The sequence below is a fragment of the Salvia splendens genome, chromosome 4 (assembly GCF_004379255.2).
Source record: "Salvia splendens isolate huo1 chromosome 4, SspV2, whole genome shotgun sequence".
NCBI lineage: Eukaryota > Viridiplantae > Streptophyta > Magnoliopsida > Lamiales > Lamiaceae > Salvia > Salvia splendens.
Genome location: NC_056035.1, coordinates 23,501,525 through 23,523,712, shown reverse-complemented (window position 1 = coordinate 23,523,712; position 22,188 = coordinate 23,501,525). Strand labels below are relative to the sequence as shown.

At 39.9% G+C, this 22,188-nt stretch overlaps 2 protein-coding genes and 1 pseudogene across 6 annotated transcripts; all 3 read left to right on the top strand.

Moving 5' to 3' along the window:
• The first annotated feature begins 8,876 nt into the window (after positions 1-8,876).
• On the top strand, positions 8,877-11,805 carry LOC121799179 (protein ENDOPLASMIC RETICULUM-ARRESTED PEN3-like). 5 transcript variants are annotated; one of them, XR_006050160.1, is made up of 3 exons: positions 8,877-10,338; positions 10,639-10,740; positions 11,391-11,805. XR_006050160.1 is itself a non-coding variant. In XM_042198523.1 (2 exons), the coding sequence occupies exon 1, from the start codon at positions 8,931-8,933 to the stop codon at positions 10,323-10,325; it is 1,395 nt and encodes a 464-aa protein (XP_042054457.1). In that variant the 5' UTR covers positions 8,877-8,930; the 3' UTR covers positions 10,326-10,338; positions 11,391-11,805. The 5 variants fall into 5 exon arrangements, 3 of the variants coding, with proteins under 3 accessions (XP_042054457.1, XP_042054455.1, XP_042054456.1); XR_006050159.1 differs by having other exon boundaries at positions 8,877-10,740; XM_042198523.1 differs by lacking the exon at positions 10,639-10,740.
• A 3,743-nt stretch (positions 11,806-15,548) lies between these two features.
• Positions 15,549-17,324, top strand: LOC121800859 (annotated as a pseudogene).
• A 1,254-nt stretch (positions 17,325-18,578) lies between these two features.
• Positions 18,579-19,720, top strand: LOC121800858. Its single transcript, XM_042200351.1, has 3 exons — positions 18,579-18,795; positions 18,879-19,093; positions 19,281-19,720. Exons 1-3 carry the CDS (start codon positions 18,579-18,581, stop codon positions 19,380-19,382), a joined length of 534 nt encoding a protein of 177 aa, XP_042056285.1. The 3' UTR covers positions 19,383-19,720.
• The last annotated feature ends 2,468 nt before the right edge of the window (positions 19,721-22,188 follow it).

Here is a 22,188-nt window from a genome sequence, read left to right as displayed (position 1 = left end):
CCTTCCCATGTCATCCCCGTTACTTGCTCTCGGGGCATTGTCTTCATCCGTGTGTCCCACCAGAAGTCAGCAGACTCGGTTAGTTGGTAGGTCACACAACTCAACCATTCTTTGTCATTGCACCCCAAGATTGCGAAAATGCGCTCCAATGAGCGTATCCATGATTGGGCCTTGGCCGGCTCTCCCATTCCATCAAAGACGAGAGGTTTCTGACCTAAGAACAACTTCACGATCTCACGGTCAACTGGAGGTGGAGAAGGTGGTGGAGGAGGGATGGGTTGCGTCACACTCTCCTCCATCGCCTGAGGGGTAGGTTCGGGGTTCCCACGTCTTATGTTACGTCTTGGCGGCATTCTGATTTATCACAAGAATTATTATTGTATTTATTCGAAATCCCAAGAACAGTTGTGTGGTATAGTTGAAAGGTGGAAATCAAGGGGAAATTGCATCATAGAATAATAAGGAGCTTTTGCAAGACACTTTATCGAATATAACTGCATAAAATGATAGCAAGAGAGCAATCACCGAATGGTGTAGCAAGAGGCAATTGCGTCGCAAGGTAGCAAATGAGTGATTGCTCAACAAGATAGTAAAGGATAGGAGACAATTTGTACAATAGAGTGGCAATCATAGGCTTTCAATAGAATGGTAAAAGACAACGATAGTAGGATATGATTGTGCAATAGGACAACAAAAGACAGTTGTATAATGAGATGGTTATGATGGTTTCAAATTATGGCAAGAAACAATTGTACCATCGAGTAGCAAAGATAGTATGTCACAAATAATTGTGCAATTAGGAAAAGGACGATTACAATGTAGTATAGCAAAAGGTAATCGCACAGTTTGAACAATAAGAAATGATATCAAGTTATTGCACAATAGAATAGCAAAAGACAAAAAATTCCATAGAATTATAAAACGTTGCCTCCAAGAGGTCTTAGTTCCATCATCATCAAAACAAAAGGGTAAAACAACGTGTAAAGAGAAAAACTAGAGTCAAGCAAAAAGGTAGAGTATCAAAAAAAACGTGGGAAATCGAAATAAAATATTCCATAATTATTATGTTTAATCTTTTCCATCCTTATCCTCCTTCGCCTCGGTCTCTCCAACTCTCTCTCTATTTGGGTCCTCCTCCTCCTCGGGTTCCTCCTTCTCGGGATCCTCCTCTAGATCCTCTTCCTCACTTTCTTCCTCGACACCTACGGGTGGGGGTACTATCCCGGGCATCCCATCGACCTCTCTGTCGATTCTTAGAGGGGCTGAAACGCGCATCCCGAGTCTCATTCTCTTAGGAACACGGGAGACATGTGGCTCCCTGTCGCAGCGATTCCTTCGCATGCGGGCTTGAATAGGCGGATAGATATGTGGAGGTGGAGCACGTGGCGGTCCGTCAAAAGCAGTTGTCATAGCCGGAAGTAGCACCTCTATAAGGCCAACCAAATCACCCCGCGCGGTGTAGTCAGGCGGGCTATACCATATGAAAAACCGAGATGCCTGAGCGGTCCACTCGTCCCAAGGCGGTGGTAAAGTGTGGATGAGCTTTTGGATCCCCTCGTGATGGGTGGCTCCCCCATGTGCATAGGCGTTCATCTACTTATCATAAAATCCGGTGACATAGGACATAAGGAAAGCTTCCCATCCCACTCGTAGTCTTGGTAGCGCTCAACTGGGTGGTCCCTATTGCTGGAGTAACGATTTCGCATCGGGGCATAATACTGATGGACCATCTAAAGGGACAACAAGGAAAACTCAGCATCAGTCCAACGATAGAAGGAAGCAATGGGGTTTAAGTTTCAAAAAGAGATGCTGAGAACATGATGCCTATGAAGATGGCTATGTATAGCAAAAGATTTAGGTATGTAAGTAGCATCATGTCAAAGTTTTGAATATTCCAAGGTTATTGGTTCGTATATTTTTGCGTTCCGTCGAGTCGTAGCATGCCGACTTCCCCATAGGCTACTTGCCTTGCACTAAGCAATTCACATCTCTACGTTTATTATTATCGCAAAGTTTTGCATTCATTGCACCAATTTATAACTAGGTATAGTAGCATGCTCAAGTTCACCATCATAGATATTGTTTTACAATGTAATCGCATAAGCATCATCATAAAATTTCATCCAACTCATAGGTTTAACGCATATTCGAGCAACATATACAAGTTTATCAGTCACAACCATCGACTTAATATTATGCATGTCTCTATCGTTTTCCCTTTCCCCCCCCTTTGAACAGCGCATCATGTCATCACATATATCAATCAAGTAATTCACTTATAACAACATAGTGTTTTTGTCAAGATAGAAATCTGGCAGCACTGCGCAACTATTTTGTAAAAATTATTAAAATTTCACCCGACTTCCGTTGGGGCTAAAACTTTACCACAATGCAGTAGACTCATCAACTAACTTCCAGTTTAAATTTAATATCAAAATACCCCTTTTTGGTTGGTCAAAAAGGACAACGTAACCTACTGGTCGAGAAAACATTTTCTGCCAGAAATGCGCAGTCAACTTTAAAAATTAACCAAAAATCCATCTTTTATCCAAATGAGTTGATATTCACACACAATATAGAAGACATCAAGAAATGTACTCAGGAAAAAGAATGGACCAAATCGGAGTTCATTTGGTCGGTAAAATGTATGTCGGAACATACTGTCCGAACTTACAGCTTTTCATGCCTTTAAAAATTCGAATTAGGGTTTATCCCTATTTATTCAAAAATCAACCTTTTCATGGGTTTAACACACAAACATGCTCAAAAGGGTCCTTATACTCATGCTCTCATAACATCATACATCATTCACCATAGATTCATTAATTCATCAAACAAATTCATTCAAAGCGCAATCAAACATACACACACAAATTCCCACCGATTGAATCCCTTAGATTTGAAATCCCTACACTCTCTACATGCATGAGGGAGTCAAAGAATATTCCAAGGTTATTGGTTCGTATATTTTTGCGTTTTGTCTAGTCGTAGCATGCCGACTTCCCCATAGGCTACTTGCCTTGCACTAAGCAATTCACATCTCTACGTTTATTATTATCGCAAAGTTTTGCATTCATTGCACCAATTTATAACTAGGTATAGTAGCATGCTCAAGTTCACCATCATAGATATTGTTTTACAATGTAATCGCATAAGCATCATCATAAAATTTCATCCAACTCATAGGTTTAACGCATATTCGAGCAACATATACAAGTTTATCAGTCACAACCATCGACTTAATATTATGCATGTCTCTATCGTTTTTCCCTTTCCCCCCCCCCCTTTGAACAGCGCATCATGTCATCACATATATCAATCAAGTAATTCACTTATAACAACATAGTGTTTTTGTCAAGATAGAAATCTGGCAGCACTGCGCAACTATTTTGTAAAAATTATTAAAATTTCACCCGACTTCCGTTGGGGCTAAAACTTTACCACAATGCAGTAGACTCATCAACTAACTTCCAGTTTAAATTTAATATCAAAATACCCCTTTTTGGTTGGTCAAAAAGGACAACGTAACCTACTGGTCGAGAAAACATTTTCTGCCAGAAATGCGCAGTCAACTTTAAAAATTAACCAAAAATCCATCTTTTATCCAAATGAGTTGATATTCACACACAATATAGAAGACATCAAGAAATGTACTCAGGAAAAAGAATCGACCAAATCGGAGTTCATTTGGTCGGTAAAATGTATGTCGGAACATACTGTCCGAACTTACAGCTTTTCATGCCTTTAAAAATTCGAATTAGGGTTTATCCCTATTTATTCAAAAATCAACCTTTTCATGGGTTTAACACACAAACATGCTCAAAAGGGTCCTTATACTCATGCTCTCATAACATCATACATCATTCACCATAGATTCATTAATTCATCAAACAAATTCATTCAAAGCGCAATCAAACATACACACACAAATTCCCACCGATTGAATCCCTTAGATTTGAAATCCCTACACTCTCTACATGCATGAGGGAGTCAAAGAATATTCCAAGGTTATTGGTTCGTATATTTTTGCGTTTTGTCTAGTCGTAGCATGCCGACTTCCCCATAGGCTACTTGCCTTGCACTAAGCAATTCACATCTCTACGTTTATTATTATCGCAAAGTTTTGCATTCATTGCACCAATTTATAACTAGGTATAGTAGCATGCTCAAGTTCACCATCATAGATATTGTTTTACAATGTAATCGCATAAGCATCATCATAAAATTTCATCCAACTCATAGGTTTAACGCATATTCGAGCAACATATACAAGTTTATCAGTCACAACCATCGACTTAATATTATGCATGTCTCTATCGTTTTCCCTTTCCCCCCCCCCCTTTGAACAGCGCATCATGTCATCACATATATCAATCAAGTAATTCACTTATAACAACATAGTGTTTTTGTCAAGATAGAAATCTGGCAGCACTGCGCAACTATTTTGTAAAAATTATTAAAATTTCACCCGACTTCCGTTGGGGCTAAAACTTTACCACAATGCAGTAGACTCATCAACTAACTTCCAGTTTAAATTTAATATCAAAATACCCCTTTTTGGTTGGTCAAAAAGGACAACGTAACCTACTGGTCGAGAAAACATTTTCTGCCAGAAATGCGCAGTCAACTTTAAAAATTAACCAAAAATCCATCTTTTATCCAAATGAGTTGATATTCACACACAATATAGAAGACATCAAGAAATGTACTCAGGAAAAAGAATCGACCAAATCGGAGTTCATTTGGTCGGTAAAATGTATGTCGGAACATACTGTCCGAACTTACAGCTTTTCATGCCTTTAAAAATTCGAATTAGGGTTTATCCCTATTTATTCAAAAATCAACCTTTTCATGGGTTTAACACACAAACATGCTCAAAAGGGTCCTTATACTCATGCTCTCATAACATCATACATCATTCACCATAGATTCATTAATTCATCAAACAAATTCATTCAAAGCGCAATCAAACATACACACACAAATTCCCACCGATTTAATCCCTTAGATTTGAAATCCCTACACTCTCTACATGCATGAGGGAGTCAAAGAATATTCCAAGGTTATTGGTTCGTATATTTTTGCGTTTCGTCGAGTCGTAGCATGCCGACTTCCCCATAGGCTACTTGCCTTGCACTAAGCAATTCACATCTCTACGTTTATTATTATCGCAAAGTTTTGCATTCATTGCACCAATTTATAACTAGGTATAGTAGCATGCTCAAGTTCACCATCATAGATATTGTTTTACAATGTAATCGCATAAGCATCATCATAAAATTTCATCAAACTCATAGGTTTAACGCATATTCGAGCAACATATACAAGTTTATCAGTCACAACCATCGACTTAATATTATGCATGTCTCTATCGTTTTCCCTTCCCCCCCCCCCTTGAACAGCGCATCATGTCATCACATATATCAATCAAGTAATTCACTTATAACAACATAGTGTTTTTGTCAAGATAGAAATCTGGCAGCACTGCGCAACTATTTTGTAAAAATTATTAAAATTTCACCCGACTTCCGTTGGGGCTAAAACTTTACCACAATGCAGTAGACTCATCAACTAACTTCCAGTTTAAATTTAATATCAAAATACCCCTTTTTGGTTGGTCAAAAAGGACAACGTAACCTACTGGTCGAGAAAACATTTTCTGCCAGAAATGCGCAGTCAACTTTAAAAATTAACCAAAAATCCATATTTTATCCAAATGAGTTGATATTCACACACAATATAGAAGACATCAAGAAATGTACTCAGGAAAAAGAATCGACCAAATCGGAGTTCATTTGGTCGGTAAAATGTATGTCGGAACATACTGTCCGAACTTACAGCTTTTCATGCCTTTAAAAATTCGAATTATTATCCCTAATTATTCAAAAATCAACCTTTTCATGGGTTTAACACACAAACATGCTCAAAAGGGTCCTTATACTCATGCTCTCATAACATCATACATCATTCACCATAGATTCATTAATTCATCAAACAAATTCATTCAAAGCGCAATCAAACATACACACACAAATTCCCACCGATTGAATCCCTTAGATTTGAAATCCCTACACTCTCTACATGCATGAGGGAGTCAAAGAATGTTTAGATGGGGAGGAATGAAGAATAGGGTTTGATTTTTACCTCGCTTGGACGAAACAAACGGTAGGAACGAATAAAAACCTTGCTTCTTCAACAATCTCTTGGAAAATTCGAAAGGATCTTGAGTAGAGTAAAAGAACAAGTGTGGGAGAGTGGAGAAGAGGGAGGGGGCGTGTGATTGAGGTGGGAGGCGTGTGATTTGAGGTAGGGTTTAGGAGTCTTTTATTTATAGAGTTTAGGGAATAGAATATATCTCAATTAATTAGAGAATAATTGGAGAATAATTACAATAAAGATGGGAGAGATTTGGGGAGATTTGATGGAGGTAATTGGCGTGTAATTTATGGAGAAATGAGGAGGATATTTCGAAAATCATGACTATTTAATTAGCCTTTGATTTAAATTTGGTGTTTTCACGGAGCAGAATAAAATAATACGGAGCAGGAAAATTAATAAAAATCCTCCCAAATAATATGATAGTAGGCGTGTGAAATATTCCTCCCACAAGGAATAATTTCCAAATCTTTAATAAAATAGAGTAGGGAAAGATTTGCTAGGACATTCCAATTAAAACATGGAAAGAAATAATTAAGGGATCAAAATAAATAATGAATAATTTCCTTCTCCTACAAATTAGGAGATTTCGAATCCCCCTAAGTAAATAATAGGGGCCAATTTTTATCAAGAAGGAAGTAAGGTAATTAGGCTTTAGGATTTAATTTGGATAATTATCCCAAAACAAATAATTAAATCCAAGAAATAGAATTCCTCTCCAATAATTTGGTAGTGGCCAATATTTCCACAATAAAAGGACAAGGTAATTATGTATGATTCTATCTTAAATCTCACTCCCCTTAAAAATATAATTCACCGCCATTTATTTCATTTCACATCAATTAATTTAAGTTACGCCATAAAATCAACGAAATTGACTAGGTCAAATCAAAATTAGGTCATCGAATCAATCACATAACGATTCATCATTTAATTCGTGACAATCAAAGCAATAAAAGCAACGTCTTAGGGTTCCAAAATTAGGGTTCGAAAAGTGGGGCGTTACAAACATCATGCTTCTTTTCCTTCACCTTGATCATACCTTGATTTGTATTCAAGGTTGCTGTGCTAACATCATTCCCATATTTCTCTGCTTATTGTAAATCGATTAATGCTCTGTTGTGATGTTGGTTGTGACTTGTGATATTGGTGAATCTGTAAATTTTGGAATTGTTTGTTCATTGTTCTGTTGTGATTTTTGGTTGTGATATTTGGTGAATCTGTAAATTTTGGAATTGTATTTTCATTGCTGCATAATCTTTGAATTGATTGTTGCTGCATAATCTTTGAATTTAGGCATTGAGATATATCATAGGCATAAAAATAACCATTACATATGTATAAATTTTCTTTTTACATAAAGTTTCTTTAGCAGAAGATAAACATTGCAAAAAGAATAAAAACAACCATTTAATTATTTTGAGTACAGAAGGTGTAACTAAGACAATCACAAAGTTTGGATATATAATAAGTAAATTTAAAAAACTTTAAAATATTCAATTAAATTTTTAAAATTAATGACTAGAATATTCAAATGTAGCAATATGTAAATTAAAATAAAAAAATCTATCACATCACTTAATCTACTTTAATATTAATCTCATTACAATACTAAACAACACCACCTAAAATTTAGTGCCGAAAAGGAGTGTCTCACTTGAGGAGGAACAGATGGAGTATTAAATAGATATGAACTATATAAACCAAAGTCGTTACTAACACATCCCTAGAATTCTATAAATTTAGCTACTCATAACGAAATACACATAAGGACTAAGATAATAAAGCTCAAAGGCTGAATCTCGCAGGCTTGATCTTCTCTTGATTCAACACTTCAAACTCCTTGAACGATGATGAATAGTGGAAGGAACTCTCAAAATAATATGCTTTGGTGTAGAATCTAGCAAAAGGTTCGTTTTAGGAAACTTGAGGGGTTATTTATAGCCTCCAAGTCGTGTACAATAATATGGAAAACCTTCAGCATAGTATGATAAGTCTTGGAGAGTAAATATGACAATTTCTGTGCGTCACGTTTTCCCAACAGGCCGTTGCACAATGATCAACGGTCGCTGGCCAGCATTCCGTAGCTTCTGGATCTAAATCAACGGTCGATGGGTGTGTTCTTCTTTTCTGCTTAGATTTCCGAAGCGGACCGCTACGTGGGCAACGATCGATGGCGTACCATGCAACACCATAGGTCGGCTCCTACCTGCCTGCGGGGGCTCGGTCATGCGCCTTTTACTGCTTACTTCATTCTATGTTATTGAGTTATTTTTCTATTTTAAGAAGTTTTAAGATATTTGAGTCAATATCTTTTAATAAAAGATAACTCCATTTTCCTTAATTACGAATGCTTTGACCTTATTTTTTTATATATTATTCATCAACCACTTACTACATTATTCTTAATTTTTTTTAATATGGAAAAAGAATGTCTTAATTATCGAGGAAACGGAGAGTATAGTTAAATAGTACTCCCTCCGTTCCGGACTACTTGCACTTATTTCCTTTCTGGGCGTCCCAAGTTATTTGCACTCTTTCCATTTTTAGTAAAAATTATAACCTAAAGCCGCAATTGTTGACTTTGCTATACACTCATTCCTTAATCTCTATGCCGAAAAAGAAATGTACGAGTAGTCCGGGACGGAGAGAGTAGTTTCCTTTCAATAAAATAGATTGTCTTGTTTTAGTGGCCTGATGTTTCAAGATAACTGTATTAACCGAGACAATCAGACTTTTCAATTCAAACCTAATTGGGTGAAACACCAACGCAGATGAACGGCCTAAATCTCGCCGCCGCGGCCGGCAATCGCATCAAGCTGAACGTTGGAGGTAAGCTTTTCGAAACCACCGTGTCCACTCTCCGCTCCGGCGGACCGGATTCTCTTCTATACGCGCTATCAAACCGGTCTGGTGAGGATCCGGTTTTCATCGACCGTGACCCGGAGATCTTCTCCGTCCTCTTCTCTCTCCTCCGCTCGAACCGACTCCCCTCCACCGCCAAGCGCTTCTCCAACCAAGAGCTCATCGACGAGGCGCTCTACTTCGGCATTGAGTCGCAGCTCAGATCCGCGCTAGCTCCGAGCCGAATAAACGGAATCGACGCCTCCTTATTAACCACCGTCAAACCCTTCTCCGACGGCGTCGTTTCGGATTTCAACGCGGTAGAATCGGACGGATCGCTTTGGGCGGCTCACGGCGGCCAGATCACGGTCTACGATTGGAATCTCAGCCACACGGCGACGGCGCGGACGCATTTCGATTTGATTAATTCAGTGAAGAGAATCCAATCTGATATCGCCGCAATCGGATCTCTCCAGGGATCCGGATTGCATTTCTACAATATGGCAAATGGGCGCCGAGTCCACTCAATCGACTGGGTCGACCCGTCCGATGTGAGGGTTTATAAAGCCCGAGTCCACGCGATTGCCGACTCGGTCGACTCGGTGTTCGCTTCCTACGATTGCCACCATGGAGAGAATTGCGTGCTGATGATTGATAAATCGACGATGGAGATATCGTCGGAAATCGGGAGGATGCCGGGAAATTCCGCCAAATATATGGTTCCGACGAAGCTAACGCATGTTTCCGATTTAGGTCTTTTGGTGGGGAGCGCCATTGCATCAGGGGCTTTCGGGTATTCGGGTTATATCCGGTTGTGGGACCCGAGAACCCGCGATGTGGTCTGGGAGACCTTTGAGCCTGGGTCGGGTCGGAGCAGCCGGTTTGGGGATTCTTTGGCGGATGTGGATGTTGATTTGGAAGAATTGGGATTGTTCAAGATTTGCTCGAAATCGGGGGATTTAGCCATGGCCGATTTGCGCAAGTTGACGGATGATCCGTGGCTGTATCTGAAAGAGAAGAATTCGAGTTTGAGGGATGTGGGGAGAAAGGGTGGTGGAAGTTTTGCAATACATTGTTACCGGAAGCAAGCATTTGTGGGGAGAGACGGCGAGTTGGAGGTGTGGTCGAGGGTAGAGGAGAATGGGGTAGAGATGGTTGTGGACGAAGAGATGTATAGGAGGAATTACATGGATAAAGTCGAGGATTCAGAGCGAGGGGTGATCAAGAAAATCGAGGGTGGTGGGGATAGGCTTTTTGTGACTAGAGAAGATGTTGAAGGGATTGAGGTTTGGCAAAGTTGTTACAACTCCAGCGTTGGACACTGATTCTCTCTTGGAGGTACTCTTGTGCTAATCTTCAAGTTATTTGGTACCTGTGTAAACTTGTATTATAATGAAACATCTTTCCTCTACCATTACCAGTTTTGATGAAAAATGTGATGGATACAACTCGGAATAACGTTTCAGTGGGGAGTTTTTTGGGAGTTCGATCGGACCTCTTTTATAGCATACTGATACATTGCATCTGTTTCACCATTCATATGGTTTTCGGCATTGTTTTGTGAATTAATGAATAGAGAGGAAAAAGTAGAGATGCCCAAAAAGGAAAATGTTTCATTAAATTTTTAATGTGGCATAGGGAGCAAACATATAATGACTATTGGTCATCGTCAGTGGCGATGGCCATCTTGAGAGAGACATCCTTCGTGTTCTTCTAAAGATGAATTATCTCAATGAATCAGTGAGTTTCCTCTCCTCCAATTTAATATTTTTACATTTACCTTTAGGACTACATGCCATTTTGTGAAACTAAAATTCAGGTTTTCGAACCTTTTCTGATGGTCTGCTTAAATTCATAACAAATTTGGTCTCTGGTGAATGCATATTTGCGGTTCTTCATAAAAATAAATTGCATGGACTAAGGTTTTAATTCTATTGATGTACTTTTTCACTTTTATGGACTAGTTTTTCCCCTTTCACCTTAAGGGCAAAATTGATTATTATTATTATTGCTATTATTTATATTCTCATTTCTTTCTCTTGTCTTATTGCTATCTTATCCTCCTAATTCTCTATTTTAGCATGTGCTTTAAAATAAAATAATATTACATAATTAATATTTTTATAGTTTGAAAATGTATTTTTATGTAGTTAAAATTTTATACATAGATGATGGATGTAGCCATCCATGATTTCATGGTAGGAGGGACAGAATTATACTACTTTACTAATTTTCTTTATAACTCATGCCATCCACCAATTAATGGACTATTTTTATGGACAGAAGAGTATGAAAAAATCATCCTACTACTAAGTAAACAACCATTTTATTGTCTAAATACATTCTCCTTTTATTGATTACTAAAATATGTGTTTGAGTTGATGTCAAAGGCATGTGTGAAGCGAAGATCAATGAGATGAGTGGCTAAACACCTTTTACAGTCATAGAGCTCCTTGAGTCGAGAAGACTGCTACCTACCATGATTCTTGCTTGATGATTTCCCACTACTCTCTTTTTTTTACTTGAGCATCATAATTGAATTGTCTTTGAAGTTGTGCCTTGATTAATATATGGAGCTAAGCGCATCGATAACGTGGAATTTTGGGAGACTCGGAGGGGTGCGGTGCGCCTCCCATTGCAGCTGGGGAAGGGGGATGGTGCCTGGTGGGGTAATAGCTGTGCAGGACGCTGTACCCTTTGCGGATGCGATTCTGCACCATAAGATTTTTTAAAATAATTCGAATGCATATTGTAAATATTAAATCATTCTTTATAATTAAATATTACTCCCTCTATTCCATAGTACTGCCGTCATTTTCGTACGTTCCATCATTTCCTTTTTAGTAAAAGTCAACACATTACTTTATTCTCTCTTCATCTATCTACATTTTCCTACTTTATTCTTTCTTTACTTAATTCACTTTTACACAATTTTTTCCTATATCGCGTGCTGAGAAGAAACACCGACACTACTGCAGAACGGAGAGAGTATTATTTAAAATTTAAATTATAATTTTTGGTGTATAATTAATCTAATTAATTGAATAATTTTGTTATTTATAATGTTAGTATTTAATTTTGTAAAGTGGATGGTAATTTAAAAAGTGAAAAATTAATATTAAAATTATTGGATGTATGAGTTGTAGGAATTGTGGTCGGTCTAAAATTTGAGGAGGTATAGGGAAAGAGGTGTGTGCCATCAGCTATGGATGACCTAAGATGCATTGTGATTGAAATATTGAATCAGTTTACCTTTTCGAATTATCGTTAATGGTTATGTCCATTTTTGCAGCTCTCTTTGTCTGCACTAGTGTATAAATTTAACACGTAAAATTCCCCAAATCAGAAAGTTGCATGATGTCGGCCTATGTTATATTCTGTTCACTAATTAGAATTCCTTTGGAAACTTCCTAGTTACTAATCAGTAATCACAACAAGCACGATTGCGGCGCACAGTGTTGACGCGGTATGAAGAAAACAATTACTTCAAAAATTAAATACTATTAAACTATAGCTGAACTCCTCCCGGTTCCATGCTACTTGCACATTTCATTTTTGAATTTTCTCAAACTATTTGCACTATTTCTATTTTAGATAAAAATTATTGTATTTAATTAAGATATCTTTCCTTTATCAAGTCTTGTTTTATTGCACTTAAAATTTAAATTTAATTACACTAATTACATATATTCAAATTTATGCTATCAAAGTGAAAAATAGCATGAGAAGGATGAGTATATATATTTCCTAGAATTTTCCCTCGACAACTTGTAGATTTTCAGGAATCTCAATCAAGCTCTTTTGCAATCATTAAATTACTATTGAGTGTGAGATGTTAGTGCATCGACATTTTCTTTCTTTGCCTCTGGTAGGAACTAAACTTGCAATTTCAGAGTTAGGTGGCGTCTACTTTTTTATTTAGCTACTGTGGACTTTGACCAAAGCAATTTACAAGAGTCAACTCTTTGACAAAAAGTCAACTCTTTGCCAAATAAAAGGCCTCTTGATAATACTACTTCCGTCCCCAAAAATTTGTCCTACTTTGACCTGACACGAGTTTTAAGAAATGTAATGGAAAGTGAGTTGAAAAAGTTAGTGGATTGTGGGACCTACTTTTATGTATTAGTTTTATAATAAAATGTGAGTACGAATGAATTAGTGGAATATGTGGTCCACTACCAAAAATGGTAAAAGTGAAATGGGATAAATTTTGGGGGACAGACGAAAATGGTAAACTGGGATAAATTTTCAGTGACGGAGGTAGTAACTTAGTTTATACTACTATATATATTTGTGTGTTCGTCTCTATTGAAAAAGTGAGAAGAAGGTCAAATCAATGGCAACGGTTGCAAGAGTAATAGGTGAGAATTGATTTGTAATGATCATAATCTGAGTAGATACCTTAGAGTGTGCACTATAAGGCGGACACGCCCAATAGCGCCGCCCTAGTTTTTGTCCATAGCTCCAAAATTTTGTGTCCGCCACTATAGTGGACACCTCCAATAGCCCCAAATTTTATAATCAACTTTCATTTTATAATGTTTCAAGTAATTATGATCAAATTTATCGGGCTATACGAAATTAGAAGAACACGACTATACGAAGTAGAATTAAAATTAGAATTAAAATTAAAATTAAAATTAAAATTAAAATTAAAATTACACACTACATTTAATCTAGTACAAATCACTAACATGGGCGGTTCGCCGCCCGCGACGTCGCGAGAAGTCCATTGAACCTTATCATTTAGAGGAAGGCCACCATCTCCCCTACGTGCCAACACTTCTTCAATCAAATCGGCCCGCAATGTGTTATGTGATGTGGTCCTGCGCATATCAGCGAAGCGTTGGATCAAATATTCATTGCTTCGTGGTACGCCCATCTGGATCGGCGTGGAGGCAACACCGTGACTTGTACTTGCGCCCTCTTCCGGCGCCCATCGCTCTGTCGCAAAGCCTTCATCTTCTATTATCATATTATGCAATATGATACAGGCTAACATAATATTCGCGACATCATCTTCGTGCCAAACTCGTGCCGGACACCGTATAATAGCCCACGGCGATTGGAGGACACCAAAAGCCCGCTCAACATCCTTCCTAGCACTCTCTTGTTTGCGCGCAAAATATTGTTTCTTCGGTCCAACCGGTTGGCGGACAATCTTCATGAATACGGGCCACCGCGGATATATCTCATCTGCCAAATAGTAGGCCCTATTGTACTGCGTACCGTTGGCTACGAAGCTGATTTCTGGACCCTCCCCCGGCACTCCTCGTTGAAGAGCGGCGATGACTGAAGAACATTGATGTCATTGTTCGAACCTGCCACACCGAAATACGCATGCCAGATCCATAGACGGTAGTCCGCAACGGCTTCCAGAATCATCGTTGGATGTTTGCTTTTGAATCCAGTAGTGAACTGGCCTTCCCATGCCACGGGACAGTTCCTCCACTCCCAATGCATGCAATCGATGCTTCCTAACATTCCTGGGAACCCGTGCATCGAACCGTGCATATCCAGTAGGTGTTGACACTCATCTGGGTTGGGCTTTCGTAGAAACTCCCCACCGAAAATTTCCCGGATCCCCTTACAGAACTGCCTAAGCACCGTGAGGCCAGTCGTCTCACCCATCTGTAGGTATTCATCGAACATGTCCGCTGGTCCGGCGTAGGCAAGCTGCCGGATTGCAGCGGTGCACTTCTGTTGCGTAGACAGCCCGATTCGGCCAGCCGCTTCACGCCGGATGGTGAAGCACCGGTAACGCTCCGCCAAATTCGTCGCTATATAGTTGAACAGCCGTCGCGAAATCCTGAATCTCCGGCGGAATATCTCGGGTGGATAATGGGGGTTATCCACAAAGTAATCATCCATTAGACGCTGGTGCGCACCGACGTGGTCTCGTGGGATTGTCCGCCGATGAGTAATGGCACGAGGGATCGCATCCTCCGCATTCTCCGCCTCCTCCGCCAAACGGGCTGCTTCCTCCTGGGCGGCCTGGTGTTGCACCTGTTGAATCAGAGCATTCCAGCTGTCTCTCCATAAATTGTTCATTTCCGACCCCAAATTGTAGTGAGAGAAATTTTTATAGATGTAGAGTTGGAATGGTGTGAAAATAATAAATTGAGTGTGGTGTATTTATAGGTGAATTGAAAGGTAAAAAAAAATAAAATTAAAATCGGCTATAGCCGCGGCAGTCGGTGCCGCCACTATAGGCGCCGCGCCTATAGCCGCGTCCGCCCCCATTTTGCCGCGTCCTCGCCCCGGAGTCGGCTGAAGCCCGTCCGCCCCCTACCGCCCCCATTTCGGTGTCCGCCCCGCGGGCGAACAACTTCTCCACTATAGCCCGCCCGCCCTCCGCCCCAACCTGTGGCTATAGCCGCGGGCTCCCCACAGTGGATACCTTTATGTGTGAAATAGAATATATGAGCAAATTCATGTACCTGAGAAGAACAAATCAAATCAGTAGTTGAAGGCTGGTTGTTCATCTGGCTATATCAATTTGTTCAATAATCCCATTTTTACTAGAGTAGTACTTTATATGTTGTTAAATTACACCTCATTTTTCTTGTGCAGTTCTGCTATGGGTGGATATATTGGCCATGTACATGATGATGGCATACTTAACCAACGTATGGAAGCTCGGTTTCACACGCGCCGCCGCAATTGTGAACGTCTTTTGGGGTGTGACGACGATATTACCGTTACCCTAGCATTCCTAGCCGAAACCATAACCGGAAATTACTGGATGCTCCTCCTCTCCAGCTTCTCTTACAGCGCTGTAAAAAACAATCCCTTTTAATATCTAATTCGGCTAATTGCCAACCTAAGATGAATGTATTCCTACAGGGATTAGGGTTCCTGGCAATGTCGACTCCGCCGGTGCTGGGACGTACAATGGGAAGCTGCAGAGAGTACAACCCGGAATGCATAGGGCAGGGCCAGAGAATCCTCTTCTACACCGCGCTGCATTTGATAGCATTCGGCATGTCGGGCCACATGACCTGTTGGAACTCGTTCATGGCAGAGCAATTCATTCCAGTAGAGGGCGAAGACCAGGATGACTTCGACACCGCTGAGAGAACCTTCTGGAAGTTCTTTTACAGCATTCTGGCCACCATCGTCCTCACCTTTGTCGCCGTTTTAGGCCTTCCCTATATAAAGCCGTGGTCTGTTAGGTTTGGGATTCCGGCCATCTGCACTCTCGTCGCCACTCTCCTCTTCTTTAGCGGATCCTGTTCTTACAAGTATTTCCCGCAGCTGGGAAGCCCTTTAACGGTCTTCTTTCGAGTTTTCGTTGCTGCTGTTTCCAAGTTGTTTTATCGAATCCCGAGAGATCCTAAGGAGTTATTCGAGGTTAATCATCCACAACTCTATGTCATTCCACACAAAAAGAGCCTCAGGTATGTATTTCTTCTCAGAAGACTAGCTTGTTAGGAGATCGAGCCTATTTAGTCTATATACCCCACACCAGAGTCGGTAACACTTGATCATCAATTTTAATTTGACATGTTTAGGTGCTTGGACAAGGCTGCAGTTGTGATACCGACGAAGCCTGTAGAGGAACAAGCCGAGAATCTATGGCGACTCTGCACAGTGACCGAAGTGGAGGAGACGAAAACGATCATACGCATGATTCCTGTGTGGATGACATTCATTTTGTGTGGCGTGGTCAACGCCATCGGCTTCACCTACTTCGTCGAGCAACTGGACCACAAAGTGGGTCGCCTGAAGCTCCCCTCGGTAGCCCTCCTCTGACCAAACTCAGAACCAGATTGCGAAGCTATATGGTATGGTAGCGAATCGCTTAGCCCAATCGGGGTCCATAAAGTTCGCTCCTCCCCTAGGGATCGCAGTATCAATGATACTGTGCTGCATCACCGCGGCCAAAGTGGAGGACCGGAGGCTGGGGGTGGTGCAAAGGCATGGACTAGTGGAAAAGCCAGACGAGACAGTGCCGATGAGCATGTTTTGGCTGCTTCCGCAGTTTGTTCTGCTCGGGGCTTCGACTGGAATCTTTAACTATAGCGCGCTTTGCTTCTTTGTGGATCAGTCCCCTGTTTCGACGCGGAGATACTTGCCGTTTATGATAAGCGCTGTGTTTGGTTTGGTGTAGGGATTCTGGGGAAAGTGAGTGAACGAGGGGGGAAAATGAATTGGGAGTAGGCTGGATAAGTACTATTGGAGTTTGTCTTGGTTGATGGCACTTGCTTTTTCTGGTCGTCGCAATATTTTATCGATATAAGGAATCGGAGCTGCAAGATTTGGGAGGTGGTGATTTTGGTGGGATTGATGAAAACTCCAAATGTTGCTCTTGTTTTTGTTAATCCTGATGCTTTAAACAAAAAACTTATCACTCTTTTATTTTTGTTAAGTGAATTCATACATATTTCAACTTTTGTACATGAAAATTTCCCACAATGGTGGTTGCCACAAAATAACTGCACTTTCTACTTTTTCTTCTCTCTTATTTTATTATTTTTTTTGTTTAATGCATTACACATATTTCTTGATCTTCGTGCTAAAAATATATGTTTTCACTATTATGGAACACACTATTATAGAACGGAGAGATTATTATTTACAAAATTCATTCTTGTGTTTATAACAATTTCAAAACCCAACCACCTATTTTTCTTAACTTTAAATTTGACTTGCTGTGTATAAAATCAAGTCAGCACCTCATAATTCTACGCAAACATCATGAAGTTGCAAGAGTGGAGAAAATTAATTTTATTCTTATAACCTAATATCAATATCGTAGTCAACCTTTTCCAATATGCATTTTCTTAATTCTGCAGTCGGATTTCACAAATATAATAATTCTCCACAGAAAAATAGACAAATTTTATAATTTTGGACCGCCCAACAAAGTTAGACTAATTCTGAAAATAGAAAGTTTTAAATCAATAATAACTCTGCACATCATTTTAAATGTTTAATGTATAATTGATAAAATAAGAGAGAGATAAATGATAGTATAAGTAGTGCTAGTGGATAGTGGACTTCACATCATTGATAGTGTAGTGTAAAAGTGGTGTTCGGTTTCACAAAAGTGCTTGAGATTCAATACTACAACTCAATCCTAGATATTTAATCATGAGATAATTAGTCATAACTAACCCCCTATGACTAAAATAATCTCACAAAATAATCATAGATTATATCTTAATATTATTTTATCTTGGAAATCGAACACCACCTAATAATAAAAGTTGTAAATAAAATGTGGTGTAAAGATAATATATTGTTTAAATATTATAAAAATAGAAAGTTAGATATTTTTTTGAGATGAACATAGTTCATACTGTACAGAGAGAGAAAGAGTATAAAACAACTTTTTATAAACTATTATGCCTTGAGTGCCATGACCTTGAGATGGAGGGAATACTAAATAAAAAATAAAATAATATTGCGTCATAGCAATAAACAGTTTTTACGCTGTAATGGATTTTAAAGTTTTTTGTACGCTGTATTGGCTGGACATAGATTTTGCCCATATTGATTTTTTCTTATTCTTGGTCTTCATATTCACACGAGTATGAAATTCATATTTAAAATAGAATAAAGCAAATTAGTGAATGCTCATCACTAAAGCAATCAATATTCTTTTAGATAAAAGAAATGTAAAATACCGGTTTCAATCATTCCTTGTCCTCTGTTTGTACACTCGTTTACTAGTCGTCTTTGCCAGAAGTGTTGGTCAACTCAGCTGCTTCATCAATGCCTCCATTAAAGGTATCAGTGTTCTCAACAATGCCAAGAACATAACTTCTCAACCTACACATTGTCCCTCAGGTATATTTGCCTCAAACTAAAAAGGGTTACTTTTTTTTTTTTTTTTCTAGATTTTGCCCAAGTGTTCTTCATGTTATTTGCAGCTCTGCTATGGGCTGACATATTGGTCTCATATGCACTATTCGTCATGCAAAACTATTTAACCAAAGTTTGGAATATAAGCTTTGTTAATGCTGCTGGAATTTTGAACATATGGGGTGGAATTTCAATGATATTACCCGTTTTCTTTCTTTTCCTCGTCGACACCCTTCTCGGAAACCGAACGATGCTCGTGATTTCTAGCATTTCCTATAGTTTGGTGAGTTTAAGATTCGAAGAATCATAGAAATTTCAAGTCTGGTATATGTGTGCTTTTGTAATGTTACTAACTTCAGATAGATTCGTTTGTGTTTGTGTGTGTTTTTATGGTTGATTTAGATCAATGTTGATATATTATTCTAGCTATAAAACACTTTACTTTACTTAAAGGCTATCTTATGTTACAGGGAATCGGATTAGTCACTATGTCTACGCCTCCGGTTCTTGCTGGTGCTACTGGTACGTGCAAAGACTACAAACCTAAATGTGTTCATCGCCCACAAAAGTAGCTGGAAATTTCATCTCCGTCAAACCCTTTCTTGATGAGCAACAATTGGATAATGATCATGACAGCAACGAAGGCGCAAGAGAATTCTGCAAACAACCATGTAATGTGATAGCTCGACTGCATCATTGTGTATTGAAGAAGGGAGCAAAGAAGCTTGATCGAGCTTCGAATACACAGCAGCCGTCCGATGGAGTTTTAGTTTGAGGATTAAACTGCAGCCGTTAGATCTAACTAGCCGTTAGATTAGTTTGTCTTTAAATAGTTGTTTCTGTTTGTTAGTTAGGTTGTTCTTCCTTTTCAATTGTAGCTCGTTTCTCCCTCAATCAATAAACGTCTTTGCGATTCCTTGCACACCCATCTTCAAAACGTTCGATTCAGCTCAATCAAGAAGATAGCCACCCAATCTTTACAATTGGCGCCGTCTGTGGGAAGCGAACCTTCTTGGATCGGTTCGATTTCACGGCTTGGAAGCAAAATCGCGAAGATCGATGGCCTCTAGGTTTGAGGCGGAGAAGTTTACGGGGAAGAATGATTTCGCCCTTTGGAGAATGAAAATGCGAGCTATGTTGATCCAGCAAGGCTTGGCTTCGGCGCTTGTGGTTGATGATGAAAAGGGGAAGGAGGCGGCCTTAGATGAGAAGGCGCTGGCCAAGAAGGCGGAAGTTGAAGCTAAAGCACATAGTGCCATTGTGCTTTGCCTCGGCGATAAAGTGCTACGCGAAGTAGCAAAAGAAAAGACCGCGGCAAGTATGATGACTCGATTGGAGGATCTGTATCTCACGAAATCCTTTGCGAATAGGCTGTTCATGAAGCAGCGTCTCTTCTCATATAAGTTCTTGGAGGGAACTGGGGTTCTGGAGCAGCTAGAAGAGTTCGATAAGGCGGTCGACGATCTGGAAAATATCGATGTATCGATAGGAGATGAGGACAAGGCGATCTTGTTGCTCAATGCCTTACCGCATTCTTATGATCAATTTCGTGATGGCTTCCTGTATGGTAGGGATAGAACCATCACGCTACTTGAGGTTCAGACTGCTTTGAGGGCCAAGGAACTTCAAAAGGGCGAGATGAAGGCTGCGACTTCAAATGCTGAGAGCCTGAATGTCAGAAAATTCAAGGGAAAGAAGCAGCCATTTAAGAAACCTCAGGAAGTTTTCAAGAACAGCTCATCTGGTCAGAAAGAAACCCGCTCTTGCCATTGGTGTAAGAAGCCAGGTCATTTGAAGAAGGATTGCTTTGCTTGGAAGAGAAAACAAGAAAGTGAAGGCAAGGCGGTTAATTCGGCAGAGGGGGTGGAGGAAGAGGAGATCAATGAGGTTCTGAATGTGATTGATAACAGAATCTTGGGATCCTGGATTATGGACTCCGGTTGTAGTTTTCATATGTGTCCAAACATTGAATGGTTTGAGGAGATTGGGGAAGCTACTGGCTCTGTTATTTTGGGGAACAATCAGGTGTGTTCTATTCAGGGGATTGGCTCGGTGAGATTGGAAAATGAAAATAAAAGGGGTACCATTGTTCTGAGTGGAGTGAGGTACATCCCTGATGTAAAGAGAAACTTGGTGTCTTTAGGTTTCCTAGAAAGAAAGGGTTGTTCTTTCACATCTGCCAATGGAAAAATGGAGGTGTGTAAGGATGGGAAAATACTGATGAGAGCAGAAAGGAGGGGGAGTCTGTACTATATGGATGCCTTAATCTGCAGCAAGAGTTCTGGGGAATCAAATGTAGTGACATCTTGCAGCCTGATGCAATGGCACACCAGGCTGGGACACCCATCAGTCGGGAGTGTGAGGGAATTAGTGAAGAAGGGAGTTCTGTCATGCTCAGATGGTGAGAAGAATCTTTCATGTGAAGAGTGCGTTCTGGGAAAGGCCAAGAAGTTACCATACCCGAGAGGTACTCACTCTTCTTCTCAGCCTCTAGACTACGCACATAGTGATTTATGGGGGCCCGCTCAAGAACAATCGATTGGAGGGGGTAGGTATTACATGAGTATAATCGATGACTATTCTAGAAAGTCATGGTTATACATATTGAAAGAGAAATCCGAGGCCTTCAGTCGTTTTAAGGATTGGTGTGCAGAAGTGGAGGCAGAAAAGGGGATGAGCCTGAGGTGTTTTAGAACCGATAATGGACTTGAGTATCTATCTGGTGAATTTGATGAATATTGCAAGGGTAAAGGAATAAAGAGGCATAGAACGGTGCCGTTGAACCCCCAACAGAATGGGGTTGCAGAAAGGTTCAATAGAACGGTTCTTGAAAGAGTTAGGTGCATGCTTCTTGCTTCTGGTCTGGGAAAAAGATTTTGGGCAGAGGCAGCCTCCACGGCTGCCAAACTCATAAATAAATGTCCTTCTTCCAGTATAAATGGGGATACTCCTGATTTTAGATGGTATGGGAGCTACAATGGCTACTCTAAACTCAGAACTTTTGGGTGCAAGGCCTTTGCTCATATGAAGCAAGGCAAGTTGGAAGCTCGAGCATTGAAATGTGTCATGCTTGGGTATCAATCCGGTGTTAAAGGATATAGGCTCTGGTGCATAGAGCCTAGAAATGGTAAGATTGTATTAAGCAGAGATGTGATTTTCTGGGAGCATGATCTACCATTCAGAGACAAGAGCCATGATAAAGGCTCTGCAGCTTCTGCTCCTCCTTCAGTAATTGAGGTGGAGCCTCCAACTCAGATGGAGTCTGAAACTTCTGACAATACTCATGATGTAGTAGTTGATCCAGTTTTGAATGATCAAGATGCTCAACAACCTGAGACAGCAAGTTTGGAGAATTGGAAGCTTGCAAGAGATAGGTCC

Coding starts and splice junctions, on each gene's coding strand:
- LOC121799179 (XM_042198523.1), top strand. CDS start 8,931: ATGAACGGCCTAAATCTCGCCGCCGCGGCCGGCAATCGCATCAAGCTG.
- LOC121800858 (XM_042200351.1), top strand. CDS start 18,579: ATGCTCATCACTAAAGCAATCAATATTCTTTTAGATAAAAGAAATGTA. Junction 18,796..18,878: donor ACCTACACATTGTCCCTCAG/GTATATTTGCCT, acceptor TGTTATTTGCAG/CTCTGCTATGGGCTGACATA. Junction 19,094..19,280: donor CTAGCATTTCCTATAGTTTG/GTGAGTTTAAGA, acceptor CTTATGTTACAG/GGAATCGGATTAGTCACTAT.